Source organism: Sinocyclocheilus rhinocerous, unplaced genomic scaffold (assembly GCF_001515625.1).
Source record: "Sinocyclocheilus rhinocerous isolate Xijiao unplaced genomic scaffold, SAMN03320098_v1.1 scaffold790, whole genome shotgun sequence".
NCBI lineage: Eukaryota > Metazoa > Chordata > Actinopteri > Cypriniformes > Cyprinidae > Sinocyclocheilus > Sinocyclocheilus rhinocerous.
In genome coordinates this window covers 793,795-811,216 of record NW_015666971.1, presented here as the reverse complement: position 1 = coordinate 811,216, position 17,422 = coordinate 793,795, and the positions used below count along the sequence as shown (strand labels likewise).

At 32.9% G+C, this 17,422-nt stretch overlaps 1 protein-coding gene across 7 annotated transcripts in view; it reads left to right on the top strand.

Moving 5' to 3' along the window:
* The first annotated feature begins 6,027 nt into the window (after nt 1–6,027).
* LOC107733336 (golgin subfamily A member 4-like) overlaps nt 6,028–17,422 on the top strand; it is a 42,175-nt gene continuing 30,780 nt past the window's right edge. For 3 of the 7 annotated variants that reach the window (XM_016544911.1, XM_016544912.1, XM_016544910.1), the window contains exons 1-4: nt 7,710–7,774; nt 9,760–9,861; nt 13,604–13,669; nt 14,862–15,185. In XM_016544911.1, coding sequence (XP_016400397.1) covers nt 9,772–9,861; nt 13,604–13,669; nt 14,862–15,185 — 480 coding nt within the window. In that variant the 5' untranslated portion in view covers nt 7,710–7,774; nt 9,760–9,771. Of the gene's footprint in view, nt 6,081–7,696; nt 7,775–9,759; nt 9,862–13,603; nt 13,670–14,861; nt 15,186–17,422 lie in introns of those variants that run through there. The other 4 variants (XM_016544916.1, XM_016544915.1, XM_016544914.1 and 1 more) reach the window with 4 other exon arrangements.

The window sequence follows — 17,422 nt, the reverse complement described above, 5'->3', positions numbered from 1 at the left end:
TGGATCATCACTTTTTCAGCGAGACTTTAGCCGAGAGAGTATCTGCCGTTTATTCAAACATACAGTAACTCCACCACATTACCTCTAAAACTAAAACTGTTTAAGATATTTATAACATCATTGAAATAAAGCTGAAATAAAATTACAAATAAATAAATATTAGATGAAAAACTTTAACTTAAAAAAAAAAAAACTTACAAATTTAAAATGTGGCCTAATAACTGAAATAAAATAAGTTGAAGTTGAAGTATTAAAATTATTAAAACTAAAAAAATAAAGCAAAAAAGAAATTACAAAAAATTTTATAAAAAATTACAAAAGCACATAAAAATGACTAAAACCTAAACAAAATTAAAATTTAAAATTTAAATATACAAATAAAAGCTAATTCAAACTACTATACTTTGAAACAATTTTCACTCAGAAATTGCTTGTAAATTTCACAAATAATTACAAAAAACACCCATTGAATTAAACAAGAACTTTCCAAGTAGAAACACTGAAATAGTGTTTTCTTGATAAAGGGTTAGTTCTAGTTCACCCAAAAATGAAATTTCTGTCATTAATTACTCACCCTCAGCATTGCTGTCTATGCAGGGTCAGACAGCTCTCAGATTCCATCAAAAATATCTTAATTTGTGTTCCGAAGATGAACGAAGGTCTTACGGGTTTGAAACGACATGAGGGTGAGCAATTAATGACAGAATTTTTATTTTTGGGTGAACTAACCCTTTAAAGTACTCAAATTATATTTTTTAAATTTACAATATATATATATATATAACTGTATATAGCACAGAGAACACTATTTACTGCAGTATTTTGAGCAGAAATTTCACAGACACATTCTGAGGACACCAGAGACTTATATTACATATTGTAAAAAGGGGCATAATATGTCTCCTTTAAGTGCTGGACAGATTAATAAACTGCAACATAGTATAAACTAGATTTTAAAATCAATAAACTGCAACATATTATAAACTACATTTTTTAAAACAAAAACAAACAGCAACATATAAACTAGATTTTTAAATCAATAAACTGCAACATATTATAAACTAGAAGTGGTCCTCATGTAAATTTTGCCTGTATGATTCTAGGGTGTTATAGGTGGTTGCTAGGGCGTTGCTATGCGGTTGCCAGGGTGATTTGAGTGATGCAATAAGTGAGTGTTACTGTGTCAAAAAGAGCTCTGAATAGTCTCTGTGATGTTTTGCTCCGGATACACAGCTGTCATATTTGGGTTTGGGGTTTATTCAAATCACTAGCCCTGAGTATAAACTAGCTTTAGTAAGTAACAAAAGATTCTCAGTGATTCTGGTCTCTCCACATGCAGTGACAGTCACCGCGGGAACATCCGCCTGACAGCGGGCCGATCAATTCACCTCAGAATAACGAGTCTCCTCGCGGCTCACTCGAGATTTTCCCTGCTCCAACTGATACTCTGTATTGGATAAATATTTCATAGGCTCAGAAAAGAAGGTGATGAAAACAATGAATAATGTTAACGGCTGTTTCCTTGAGGACACACACGGGATCTTTTTTAAAAGGGGAGAAAGAAATTAAACTGTTTTTGCCTCCAGATAAAGAACGGGTTAACGACGCACGTCCACTGGTGCGAAGACCAGGTTCACGCTGGGGATTGTGGGATTGATAGCGTGGTGAGAATGTCAGGAAAAGTGCACTAATGTTCAACTTTATGCAAACGAGAGGCGATAAACGGCTGACGTCTGTCATGAGCGTTTGGAAATCTGCTGATGCTGCTGGATTTACTGCTTAAATCATATTGCTATACTGTATATCACTGTAGTTAAATTACAGTTTGCACAATTTCATTATGGTTTGACTGGGGCTGGGATAATAAAAGTTTATTGAATTTACACTGTATATTTACTTTGGGCAATTGAAAAAAAAAAACTTAAAATGTACACTTTTCAAAAATGAAATTGTAATGCATATATAACAAATTTATTGATGATATTGAATGCAATCATAAACTGCCCTCGCCTTAAATTCCTCGGGGACTGGATGTTATGCATTTAGATAATGGCAATGTTGCTTTCCTGCCTTTGTTTCAATGCTGAATTTAACAGGTTTCTGACACAAATCTGCAGGAATATGATTTGACGAACCTTAAACAGGACATGTTACTCACAGAAATCACATGTATGTGTACGCTGCAGTGAAGATGCATGGGTACCCTGTGGTTACATGAAGATGGATGTAATTTGACATTGTGATTTCATTCTTTAAATGTACAGAGGTCAAACAGAAGGACAGAGAGAAGACTTAAGCAAAGCTGACATGTTGATGTGCAGTTAATTCACATGCACATGCACGTGACACATGACATGCAGTACAGTATGTTGAGTTTGAAGCTTGTCATGTTTCAGTCCTGTTCTTCATTCGTTCCCTCACATTTTCTGTCTTTATTTTCCTGTGCAATAAAAAACAAAAAAGCAAATGTTGGAGTCATCTTATTGATTGCTTTAACATTAAACAAACATAAGATAATAATATGAGATGATATAGGCTATAATAATATGAGATGTGTTTATGATGAAAATATCACTGAAATAATATCTATCTATCTATCTATCTATCTATCTATCTATCTATGATAGTTAACGAATGCATATTTTGTTAAAATGTTATTGTTTTCTGAAAATCCTTTAAATAATTTAGTGTTCCCGGCCAAATATTCTATTTTGATTGGAATTACCAAAAGTGTAACAAAGTGGGGGGGAAAATCACCAAAAAAATTAAAATTAAAATAAATTAATAAAATAAATTTTATTTAGTCAGCAAGTTTCAGTCAAATGCAATAACATTAACTATCATATCTGAGGTGGGGGAGAAAAAAAATGTTTTGGTAAAAGCAAAGTTACCCTTCATAGGTAGGGTTGAAATTCTAACCTATAAATTTTTTTTAGGTTTTTTATTTTTAGATAAGTGTGAGTTTTATTCAAATAGTTCTGATTGTCTTGAAACACCTTTCAACTTTTATAATATGATGTATTTATGATCAAATGTAGTGCTCTCAACATGCAACAAAAAATGCACTAAAAATGATAACCGTAAAAACTCTAACATGATAATCTGTTGTCATAACATCTGATACACAGAAAATGACTGTAAGCACATTATAGTGCAGGATATTAAATCTAAGTGTGTATTGGTCCTTCTGGATACAGCATTTTGAACATGCAGCATTCAGACATTGATAGATTGTTTCCCGTATGCAGCCAGTGGTGACATTAGCAGCATGAAGGATGGACACAGACCTGCAACCTGACAGAAACCTGCTGCTGATCATTGATCGCTCATGACGCTGAAGCATTATGTCCATCACTATGAGTACTCAAACTCATGCAAAGGAGGTTATCAATGCAACACACAGTACTAATACTAATGACCTGTGCTTTTGATGTAAGTTTATTGGGACTTTTCATAATGAAATGCAGGGCTATAACCAGTGTCAATAAATTAATTAATATTTTGAATTAGTAATTCGTTTTTCATTTTTATATTGTCTGTTTTTGTTTTTATTTTTATTTTATATTTATTTTTAAAAATGTCTATAATTTTTTATTAATTTTTATTTCAGTTTTAGTTATTTTAATTAAGCTAAATGAAAATGAGAAGTGTTGCCTTGGCTGAAATAAAAATAATTAACATTTTATTTTTATAATTTATTTTATTTTAGTTAAAGTTTGTTAAATATCATCATTTACTGAAAAAATACAAACAGTAAAGCAAATATTAATATTAAAACTGTATATGCACAGTGAGTTGTTATAAATGACCTGCTCTTATCATCCATTTCTCTATTAGCGCTACTGGATCTTAGCGTTGCATTTGACACTATCGACCACAACATTCTTTTGAGTAGACTATAAAATTATGTTGTCATTAATGGAATTGCATTGGCTTTGTTCAAATCTTTCTTATCTGACCGTCATCAATTCGTAGCAGCGAATGAAGAGATATCATATAGATCACAAGTACAGTATATGGAGTACCACAAGGCTCAGTACTAGGACCGCTAGGTGTTTGAAAAAAACCTCTGCATGTAATAACCTAGAACACTGTCTAACACTTGATGGCTGCTCTGTCAATTCTTCGTCATCAGTTAGGTGTGCTATTTGGTAGCAAACTTTCCTTTGAAAACCATGTTTCTAGCATTTGTAAAACCACAGTTTTCCATCTTAAAAATATATCTAAATTACAACCTATGCTGTCAATGTCAAATGCAGTAACGTTAATTCATACGTTCATGACCTTAAGGTTAGATTATTGTAATGCTTTATTGGGTGGTTGGTCTGCGCGCTTAATAAACAGACTCCAGCTGGTCCAAAATGCAGCAGCTAGAGTTCTTACTAGAACCAGGAAGTATGACCATATTAGCCCGGTTCTGTCAACTCTGCACTGACAAGTCCTCTGCACAATCTGACCTGTGTTGCAGCCTAGAATTAAACCATGCCATGCTGGTTCCGTCTGGCCAGAGGAGAACTGGCCCTCCCGACTGAACCTGGTTTCTCCAAAGGTTTTTTTTCCTCCATTCCTGTCACCAATGGAGTTTTGGTTCCTTGCCACTGTCGCCTTTGGCTTGCTTAGTTGGGGATGCTTAATTTCTGGCAATATTGTCGGCTTGATTGCACAGACACTATTGGAAGAGAGCTGAGCTGGATGATGACATCACTGAATCATCAATGAACTGACTTTAACTGAAAAGTTGACTGTTTGTGATTGTCCTCTTGCATTATTGACAAACATTTTCCTGTTTAACACTGTAAAGCTGCTTTGATAATCTGTATTGTATAAAGCACTATATAAATAAAGGTAAAAGAAAAAAGAAATGAAAAAAAGAAAGAAAATCTCTACAATATTTAATATAATGGTTGATCAATAATGGGTTTTCAATGACAGAATCTTAAATATTATGAGACACTCTTGATGTGATGTTTTATTAGTGTTCCCATAAAGACACTACAGCTTTAATACAGTTATAGTGAGCGCCCTCTAGAGCTTCTCAAGAGTATGTGCAACATTAAACCAAAAAGAAAGAAAAATCAGTTGAGATCTCTTTAATATCTAGTTTTTTTTCCTGCTAGACAGCAATTAGATTCAATGGAGAGCAATACTAATGTGTAAAAGCACAAACAACACTGACCCACTGAACAGATCATGTGTGAATATGCATTACCTAGACTTCTCATCCGTATATAACGTGTTGTTTTTAATCGTACAGCCCACGGTAATCAAATATTTATGGCTCATTAGGTGGATACTTGTTATCTGAAGTGAATTACAGTGCAGTTTCTGCAGTGACAGTCCCTCTGGAGAAACCTGGTGCTTTGCTCACAGTTCAAGTGGGTAAAACTTCAACTTCCCTTGTGATAGAGTCTGTGACCTTTAACCCCTGAGAAAGACCACACACAGAGTCTCATGCTGAGTTTGATTATATAAGAATGAGAAAAATGAGGCCAGACTCTCATCCCTAATGAAAACACTGGGAGATAATTGTTAAAGACAGGTTAAAGGTTATTTATGATCATGCAAAATGTGTAATTATCCAGCCAGTTTCAGTTTGTTTGTGCAGTAATTGGGTTTACATTACAAAAACACAAGCAATTTATCATTAAGGATCATTCATGCAAATAAAATACAAAATAAACTTTAATTTTGCCAAGTTATTCAAGTCAAATTATGATATGCACATGACCGACTTTCAGTGTTGAAATGTGTTTGAATTAATGTCAGTTAATACTTACTTATAAATCAACATTGAAATGTTAACAAGTTCTGTATGCTGTCTTCAATAAAATACAAAATAATTATCTTCATAATCTAAGGATTATGGCATTCCTTGCATTGGTTAGTCCTGTTTGTTCAGATATGATTCTGGTTGGTGACATTAATATTCATGTGGATAATTTAACTTGTTGTCAAACTGTAAATTTTCTGGAGACACTTGAATTTTTTAACTTGACCCAGCATGTTAATTTTCCTACCCATAACTGAAGCAGAAGGTGATAGAGGAGCAGTCGCCTCAGCGGAGCAGCGCGCAGGCGCAGGTCAGTGCACTTTGCTCATGTAGCATGTATGCTAACAAAACAAAACATAACATGAAGTATGTAATAGAGTTATGAAGCCTAACACTCTTATTACTGTATTAAAGATTTAAATGACAATGTTTGCTCTTAAAATCATTAATAAATTAGCGGATTACATATACACTAACAAAACAGTACCAAGAAGCAATCAGATGGATATAATATGGTACTTTGATATTTACCATGGTGTTGTTGAGTGATTATCACATTCATACATAATGGTATTTTCATGGTACTAACTCCAGCTGCATATTTAAATAATATTATGGCACCGCTATGGTATTTTGGACATGTATCGTGGTATTCTTTATTAATACCACGTTTCCATTATCATTTCTTGCTTGCCAAGTATTTTAATGAGCCACAGACCAGCCCGACCTGTTAACCAGAGCCGAGAGCTCTTCAGCATGTTTCCCTAAACAGACTTGATATTGAAAGGTTAAACTTCTACTTGTTCTGTTTGGTTTAATTATAATGTGAAGTTTGGGAGTGAATCTGAAAATTATTAAAATATGTCTGCGTCATATTTGACCCCAAAATATACATTTATTTATATCTATCTATTATATGTCTTTATCTCTTTAGTTTGCTAAAAAAAAAAATCTATTTTAGGAACACTTTGTTAATTTCCAGGATTTTTTGGTAACTATTTATTTATTTATTTTCATATTAAAAAACTATTTTACTTGGTTGTGTCTATGTTGAAATCAATACAGTTAAACACAGATTTAAACTCTTTAAATATTTAAATCATGCATACCTCAAACTTTTGTAGTGTATCACAGTTTCTACAAAAATATTAAGCAGCAAATCAGCATATTAGAATGATCATGTGACACTGAAAACATATTAAAATATTATTTTGCTTGGTTGTATCCATGTTGAAATCAATACAGTTAAACACAGATTTAAACTCTGTCCTGTATTAATGTTACAAAAGATTTCTATTTCGATCAATTTAATGCATTCCTGTTGAAAAAAAACAAAAAAAACAATATATATATATATATATACTGTATATGAAATGCAACAAATGTAATTGTGCTAAAACAGCTTGCATCTAATCAAAAATTAAGTTTTAATATATTTACAGTAGGAAATTTACAAAATATCTTCATGGAACATGATCTTTACTTAATATCCTAATGATTTTTGGCATAAAAGAAAAATCTATAATTTTGACCCATACAGTGTATTGTTGGCTATTGCTACAAATATACCCCAGCGACTTAAGACTGCTTTTGTGCTCCAGGGTCACATATATGTGTGTGTGTGTGTGTGTATGCAAAGCTGAATTTGCAGCAAATATATATATTTGCTGCAAATTCAGCTTTACACCACAGGAATAAATTACATCTTAAAATGTATTCAAATAGAAAACAGTTATTTTAAATTGTAATAATATTTTGCAATATTACTGTATTTTTTGATCAAATAAATGCAGCCTTGGAGAGCAGAAGAGATGACTTTCAAAAACATAAAAAACGTAATTATTCCAAACGTTTGACCAGCAGTGTAATTGGTGCACTGATTGCGATTGTCGCGTCTTGATGTATGACGCACATGTCTGTGTCCAGCAGGTGAGTTCAGGAGAGAGGCGCGCTCAACCCCCTTTCCTGCACCAAGATGCCCCGGCCTCCCCCAGTGACAGAGAGGTGAGCGGTCAGACGCAAGCAGCCCGTCTTCTCATTGCTCTTGAGTGCATGTATATGAGCAGCCACTGCTTCTATGTGCCAGATACGCCCTTTAACTCTTGTGTGTAGAATATCTGTACTGTTATGAATAAGAACACACCATACTGTCATAACACAGGCTTTTCGAAAGATAGCACATGAATTTAATCGACTTAAGGTGATCTTTTGGTGTTTGTCAGACGTGCGAGATATGCAACGTGACCCAATCTATAATTCAAGCATTTACTTTACAGTAAATTTATACAGTGTAGCTATAATTTCATATTTCTAAACCTGAGAAATGTGCTTGTGCTGTCGTTAATTAAAATAAATTAATATGGAATTTTAACGTTTTAAGTGTCCTTTAAGTGTATAAATGCTTTTTGGGGCCACAACGGTTTGGAACTGGTCTAGGGGAATAGATTCTGATTTATTATTCTGTGAATTTCAAATGCTTGTTTAAGTTAAACGATCTACCTCTTGTTTTACAGAGAACTTTGTGCAGAGCTATCAAATCAGTTTGATAACCTACAGCTGGTCGGTTACCACATGACATGCTATTATTGTACTAATGCGGGCTAATAATAGTCTAGATGATTCAGTTTTGTCATTTCTGGACCGTGACATTGAACCTCCTTTGAAGCATGAACCTTTAAACATGGTAAATAATGACACACCTTCTGAAATAGTAATGGACTTTCAGACATTCTGCTTGGTTTATCCTTTGGAGTTTTGTCACGAATCAAGTTGCTATTTTTTGTTTTATTGATGTGTTTGTCCTCTTTCATGAATCGCAGCTCAAATAGAATGTACCTCAGAATATATTATATCACCATTGCAGGGAAACTGGTTTACTGAGTGATCAGTGAGCCGAAGTTATGATTGTACCTTTGTCTTTCTACCACATTTTCTGTTTGTATTTCTTTTTGAAATTTCCATCAGATCTCAGAATAAATTCATCTCAGCATTTCTGGGGCTCAACAATAAGGATATATGGGTTTTTTTGTTCATTTTTTACTAGCACTGCCAACATTTTCACTAGCCCACGACAATTAATACAATTACACAAATGTATAAATGTATTTGTCAGAATTGTAAAAAAACATTTAAATATACAAATGTATTTTTTATTTTTTTGTTTTTTATTTATATATTTTATATTTAAATGTAAATATTTTATATAATATTTATTTATACATAATAAGTAATATAAGTAATATATATAAATGTAAATAATATTTATTATATTTACATAATATTTATATTAAAAGTGAATATGTTATATAATGTAATATTTATATAATATGTTTTATTGTATTTTATTATATTATAATATTTATTTCATGTAATAAATAGTATAATTTATATACATTTATATAATATAATTTCAATATTGTATTTATATGATATTTTATATCATATGTATTTATATTATAGATTTTATTGTGCTATATTTCTATTATATGTTTACATATGTAATTTATATTTATATTTTTTATATTTTTGAAAGGAAAAAAAAGGGTTAGAGTCCAAGACTATCACTAAAGTCAAAACTTTACAGACATATTTAATTCATACTTAATTAAAAAACTTTGTACATCATCATTAAACGTAAAATAAAGTGACAACACAGCTTTGTCAACTCATCCTTATTTTTGAGCCCTAATTTCTTCTGTGCCAAAGACTGCTAGATTTACCTTTTTGATGTCTCTGTACACAGAATATCACGATTTGATGCCAGTTACATTCAAGAGAATCAAAAGCAGGTTCGGTAGAGACATCAAATAGCGTAGGTCTGCAGCCTCGGTGTGGATCCGCTGTCTCAACTCTCTCTCTGTTTCCACAGATGTCATTCTCTCATCCTCTGGCTCTTTCTCTGTCGTCTCACTCATTGTGTTGTTTTCTCATTGCTCTTCACTCCTCGGTCCCGTCATTAATGCGTTGACTCGTGTGGGGGGGTCGTTCAGCTGCTGGCTGGGATGATAGCAGAGCCTGCTTTTCTCTCTGAGTATACTATCTTTGCTCTGGACCACTCAAATCGACCCAAAGCGGCCCAGGTGCCCAGTGCGGTGAGTCTGTCCTCACACATCGCCTCCTCTTCCTCACCCCTCGAGAAATAAAAGCAACCCTGTGTCCCCGTCCCGTCTGCGATGCCTTTGGAGGTTATAGGCTAGAGGAGGCCGGCTGAGTAACACCTGCTTGCAGCTTTTCTTCTTGAGCGTCTCTGCATAACTCAAAGGCATCTCGCTCCTAACCCCTGCATCTAATATCTTGCGTTCCTCGTTAGGCCTGGTTTGTGGGATGGCAGTTGCTTTTCTCCGTTTTCGGACCTCGGAATGGTTCCTCTAATTTGGCATCTCCAGGAATGAATGTTATTTCCATAGTGTTAGATAATGCAATGGATTCTCTGCCTCGTTCCCTAAGTAGTATCCTCATAGATTGAATGTTCCCTTGCTGTTCCCTGAGAGTTCTTTTGATTTCCTTGTAAAATTAATTTGGCAAATTCTTTGTTTAAAGGTGTTTCCAAATTTGGATCATTGAAGGTCCTTTTGCATGACTCGTGTCAATGTTTCCCAGTGCATTGAACGAAGTGTCACGCTTTAGTTATTTTACGCTCATTTATTCAACAAAATGTTGAATAATTGTAAAAGTGATTCAAGGAGGATCTAACAGTTATGTTAATCAGTTAAGTAATATAATATATTATATTATATAAATTTACCGCACACGCATAATCACACACACACACACACACACACACACATATACATTCCCTCTTAACACTTCAGTCCAGTGTCCTTTTAAGGCCTCATTTAGATTTGTGATAATTACATTCATTCTGAAATAATATATAAAAAATTTCAAAGGAATAATCGACAATTATGATTTTTGTCATAATCGTGCAGCCCTAATATATATATATATATAATATTTTTATTATTGTTACAATATTATATTAATATTTATTTCATATAATATAATTTATAATTTAATAATATAATTTCATTATTATATTTATCATATATTAAAAATATGTATCTTATATATGTATTTATATTACACATTTTATTGTGTTATATTTATATTGTATTTTTTATTTTATTTTTTTATTTAAAAAAAAAAAGGTTTTGAGTCCAAGACTATCATTCAAGTCAAAACTTTACAGACATATTTAACATCACAATAATATAATTAAGTAATAATAAATTGGAAATTATTAAATAATATAATATAATACATATACACTGATTTATGTATGTGTACACATTTACACATAATACACTGATCTGAAGCATAAAAAAAGAAGCCAATATATTTAATCCTTTTACAGCCCTGTGTATCTGTAATTTGTTTTAGAAGGCACAGTTTTACAGTAAGGCCACTTTACACGGTAACAGGCTGCTCTTCCACTACATTACTGTGATTGTGGAGACGGTAGAGGCTCAGCTCTGACTGATCATGATGATACGGATAATCCTCCACATACACCTGAGCTCATTACACACACATCAGCTGACATTCAGCACAGCCAATCACATCAAACAAACACTGATCATGTGATCTGCTGTATTACTGGCCTCATTATAATGTTCATTGGGAAGAAATGGGCAAAATGATTATGCTATCCTCTGGATATGTGTCCTTTTCATTGACACTTTACACCCTGAGCACTGTGATGTGTAAACATTTGTTTTTCAGCACATAGTCAAAGTTTCCCTGGCCTTGTCTGGCATATACAAATGTGTTTAGTTCAGCTTACATGCTAAACTGAAAGCACGTTTATTTGCTAAAATTGGTTGTGTATAATGTTGTGTTCTTTAGGTTATCAAAGTGCAAAATGTCTGATAATGCTGTCTTATTAGTTGTATTTTTATTACGTTTGGCCTGAAGTGTTTAAGGATTGCCTTCTGTATGTACAGCAAACAGAAAGTGAGCTTCACTTGTTGATTTTGATGTAAATACGACTTGCTTGCATCAAAGCGCTGTTTTTTAAATACGAAAAGAAATTTAATGGGTTTGTGATGTCACGAACCCGGGAAGTAGTTGGTTGTAGTCCCTTACCAGTCGTTTTTGTAGGCATTAAACTGCCAGAATTTTAAAAGACGATATCTCCGTTTGCATTGAACTTTCAGCTTTGTAACTTTGCAGATATTGTTTATGATCAAACAGCAACATTACACACTAACTAACATTAAAAAAGTGAAATCGCGATCAACCACCCCTTTAAACTCATCTTTTTGCATTAATAGATGAATCAATCCTCTAATGTGCAGTGATTATATTTTAACTGAAATATTGTGTGCTTCTGTTGGTAATCAAGTTCTTCGTTTCTTGCTGTTTACTGCAGCGTTCAGATGAACTGATCAACGCAACAGTGGTTTTATGTTCTCTGTAGGAATGCCTCCCACAACTAGATTACAGTTTAGTAGTTATAGTAACTATATTACTGAATTACATGTCTGTCAAATATAGGCATGTGAGCCAAGTGTAAACTGTGCAATAATAATAATAATAATATGCTGATTAGTATTATATAGTATTATTATTATTAGTATTATAATTAGTATTATAATAATAAACTGAATTACATGTCTGTCAAATATAGGCATGTGAGCCAAGTGTAAACTGTGCAATAATAATAATAATAATATGCTGATTAGTATTATATAGTATTATTATTAGTATTATAATTAGTATTATAATAATAATTAAAAAAAAACTATTATCATTGTTATTATTAGTTGTAGTATAACTAATAATTATTATTTTTACTATTAGTATTCTTAGTATTAGAAATAATATATTTTATCATTATTACTAGTAAAATTGTATCATTATCAATATTATTTTTAATAAGACGAATAACCATAACAATAGTATTAATATTATTCATATAATAATAATAATAATTATTATTATTATTATTAATAGTATTAGTAGTGGTAGTAGCAATAATATAAATAATAATTATTATTTTAAATTTTAGTATTGGTATTATTCTTACTATTATAAATGATAATATATTTTATTATTAGATAATATTTGTATTATTACTATATTATAATAATAATAATAATAATATTTTAATTATTTATAATGATATGAAAAACAACAGCAGTATTATTATTATAATTTTTTTTTAATGCATTTATATTATATTTTAAATTCATTAAATGCATTTCTTTCTTTTTTTTATCCTTTTCTAATTTTATGACTTATCTAACTTATACTATATTTAATGCTGGACTGTAAAATTTACATTTTAGCTAAGACTGGGACAACATTAATTGGACGTTAAAAAGAGTAAATTCTTGCCAAAGTGCCTTGTTGACAATGTTATACCTGAAAAAGAAATAATTATACAGTGTGTGTGTGCTGCTTTTTTACATATTGTTTGTATTTAAAAATCATTCAGTTCTGAAGTAGAATATCACGATGTTGATACTTTCTCATGTCCATCATTATAAACCGAGTAACATTACCCATGACTTCTTTCGTCTGCCTCAGGGAGAACGCTGTGGCCGTCTAACTCCTGCCGAACTCCTAGTGTAGTGCTGCTGTGTTTAACTCCTCGTTTGTGTAACGCAGTAGTTATGCTGTCTACGTTTGTATTTAACCCCATGTGTTCCTCTCTGAGTTGCATGAGGTTAGGGTTGGTGTAACCAGAAGCCCCTGCATTTCTCGTAGCAAAACTAATATTGCTCCCAGAGTAATCGGGGTGCAGCACGATGGGCCTGAGGAATACTAACCTGACCTGTTGATTGCAGAGAGACACTTTCACTCATGCTTGTCTGTTCTGTTCTGATGCAGAGCATTAAAGCGGCCGGCAGCTCTCCGAGAGGCAGTGTGAACGGGGATGAAATCGCTTCTCCTCAGGCAAGTAATAGTTAATGTGCTTTAATGTATTTAGCATTCATGAACTTTTCAAATTGGACCTAAGACCCTTTCACATTGCATCTGAAGTGACTAAATGACATGCATTGCAGATTATTTGAAGCACCAAAACTATTTATACACAGTGTCTGATGCAGAATTGTTTTGTTTGCATACATGGCAGCAAAGTCATTTAAAGAAATAAATGCTGTTCTTTTGAACTTTCTATTCATCAAAGAATTCTTAAAAAAATGATCAGTTTTCGCAAAAATGTGAAGCAGCATAACTGTTTTAGAAATGTTTCTTGAGCAGCAAATCAGCATATTAGAATGATTTCTGAAGGATCATGTGACACTGAAGACTGGAGTAATGATGCTGAAAATTCAGCTTTGCATCAAAAGAATAAATTATATTTTAAAATGTATTCAAATAGAATACAGTTATTTTAAATTGTAAAAATATTTTACAATATTACTGTTTTTAATGTATTTTTCATCAAATAAATGTAGCTTTGCTGAGCAGAAGAGACTTCCTTCAGATATATGAACAAATTGAACAAAATTAATTTAGCACATTACTGTATGTGTCAGACAGACATTGCATCTCCCTTTTGCATTTTTTTCATGACAATTAAACACATTTTCCCTCAAAAGAAGTTATCATTATTGTATACAGTAAAAAATTACTGTTGTATAATTCTTTTAAATTGAAATTTGCATAAATCAGGCAATACAATAAATTGTGTGCATAAATACCAATTTACAGTAAAACCTAAAACGTTGCTACCGTATTTTTTACGGTAAAATTCCGGCAACCACAGCTGCCGGTTTTTTACCGTAAATTTTACGGAATTTGTATATTATGTAAATTATATATAAATAAAAATGATAAAATTAAGAAATTATATAATAAACATTAAGTATATCATATATTTATATTTTAAGTATATCATATATTAAATATGTATTTATATATATATATTCTATGTAAATGTATCTTTTTGGTGGCAGCTCATTTGTGTAGTTGTTATTGGATTTCTGATGTGAATCGTTTCACGACTGGTCATTGCTGTCATTTTTGAGTAATAGGCTTGATCACAGTTTGAATCTTTGACCTTAAACAGAATCTACTTATTTTATATCTAATTCTCATTATTTAGAATGCTTGTATACTCAAAGTATTCGTTGTCCTCCAGAAAGAGGAGTCTCAGTCTCTGGCCCAGAAGCTGCAGCAGAAGGTTTCTTCCGTGGAGTCTTTGCTCCGGGGTTCGGCCCGCGGTGAAGGGCTCTTCCGCTCCGGCTCCCGGGACAGTCTGGTCAGAAGCTCCTCCAGAGAATCGCTCACTCTCGTCGGAGAGAATGAGGCCCAGTCGTCGCCGGCGTTCGACCCTCCGTCGGACATCGAGAGCGAGGCAGAGGATTCGCCCGGCAGCGCTGAGAGTCTGTCTAAAGAGCAGCTCTTGAACCGCCTGCACCGGCTGGAGAGAAGCCTCGGCAATTACAGGGGGAAGTACTCCGAGGTGAGCGGCCTTGGGATAAACGTTCATTTCGGGTGATCTGATCGCTTGTGGTTAGTCAAGACAGTTTGCTGATTTGTGATCAGATCTAATTATGATCAGTTAATGCAGTGATTTTCTGGGGAGCGTCTTACAGTACATATACTACTTTTGCAAGAAGTCAAAAGCTTCAGTATATCTTGTTTTGGAACAGTTTTTACTTGTTAGATATGTAGGTTGTCATTATGGAAGCTCATTCCATCACAGAATAAAAAAATTAAAGGTAATTGCAACATTTTGTCTCACAGTTCAGACTTTTTTTCTTTGCAATTCTGAGAAAAAAATCAGAATTATGAGATGTAAACTCACAAATCATGAAACAAGGTAAAAGCAATTACCTCTTTATTATTTTTTTTTGACTTTATTATTTTATTTATTTTTTTCCGGCAAAAATAAAAAATTAAAAAACTTTGTGTATCACAATTTGGACTTTTTTTTCTGTCAATTGTGAGGTTAAATCTCACAACTGGGACTTTTCTTCTTGCAATTGTGAATTTTTATCTCACAATTCTGAGAAAAAAAAGCCTGGATTGTCAGAAAATTGGGAAATGCTAACTAACATTTGCAGAAACAAGGTAAAAGTCATAAGGAGTTTTTAAAAAATTTTTATTCCGTGGTGGAAACAAGCTTGTTATATAATAATAAATATGCTCATTTGTATCTCGCAATTCAGAGTTAATTTTTCACAATTCAGAGTTTATATCTCACAATTCATATCCTGTAATTCTTAGTATATATCTCCAATTCTGAGGGGAAAAAGTCTGAATTGTGAGATAAAAAGTCACATTTACCTTTTTTTTTGTGTTCCTGTTTACACTACAAATGCACTATTTTTTTGACTTATGTGGCCTTGAAGACCTCTTATCATAAGATGCAAACAGTTTTTATTGTCATGTAATGTCAAAACTTTGACTTATTGATGCATTTTGTTTTTTTAAAAGTAACATTTTGATTAATATATATGAGATTTATGATCTCCCTACCTGTTCATGAATCTGGACACGTGTCTGATATTATTGCTTTTTGTACATTAAAGAGTTTGATAATTATCATTCAGCACCTGTGAGTGTGCAGTGAGCGAGCAGTGCATTAAAAGTCAACTTTTATCTTGTCAGTCGGTGATCTGTGCAACAGGTCTCCTCCAGACTTGTATTGATACGTCAAATCATGCAATTGTACAAATGTTACCACACTATTTTAGATGCTTCTAGTATTGTTGAGCGTCTAATTCAAAAGATTTTTTTCTTAATTACTTGCCATATAGCAGATTGCATTCATTCAGAGTGGCGTATAGTCCAGTTTTAAGGGTTAATTCACTTAAATCATGCTTACTTGAGATGGAAACTGCAATCTTTGTTATCCATTAGTAATTTAACCAGAAGCTTCCACTTTTGCAGAAATATTGCAAGTGCTCAAACAGACTTTGTTGACATTTCCAAATAATGGCTGATTAATTGGACTTGTAGCAGCAAGCCACCAAATCTTAAGTTCTCCCATTCCTGATGCATAGAGTTAAATGCAAATTAAAGCACAAACTGAATATAAAAGAGTTGTAACAGTGTTTTATTTTTCAATGAAAGCTCTTTGGCTCATTTGTAATCGCTGTGTTTCCTCTGCTGTAGAATGTGTCCTGAGATAATGGTGAAGCAATAAATCGATAAACTTTGCCGTATGAACATGCGCTGCATATGGTTAAACCCTCATTAAGAGATTATTTGAACAAGTCTGTTTTGTTGAAGGAGAGCTCAGGCCTCTAGTACTGACTGTGCATATTAATCATGACACACCAGAGCTGCTCAGATGAACAGATCTCTGAGATAATGCACTGCTCTGACAGTATGTGGATTATCTGACCTGTTTAAACCTGATCCAGTCACTCAGTCCACCTCAGGAAGCAGTCAGGCCTACTTAATTGCCAGATTACCATTGTGGAGTAATTGGTGATGTGTCCCAGACAACACTGAAGAACTTCCTGCTGGTAACATGAAATGATTTTGGAAAAACACATACTGTACTGTATACATGGCCAGGATGTAATGGAGCATCTTTGTTATTCCTGACATCATGTTTATGTAATATGAGACCTGCTGTTATAATATGAAACAGTGTTGTTATTGTTAACCAAAAGTGAAACTATTAAAATTATTTTTAGTAATTGAAAGAAAGCTGAAATAAAATTAAATCTAAATTGAAGATTTTTT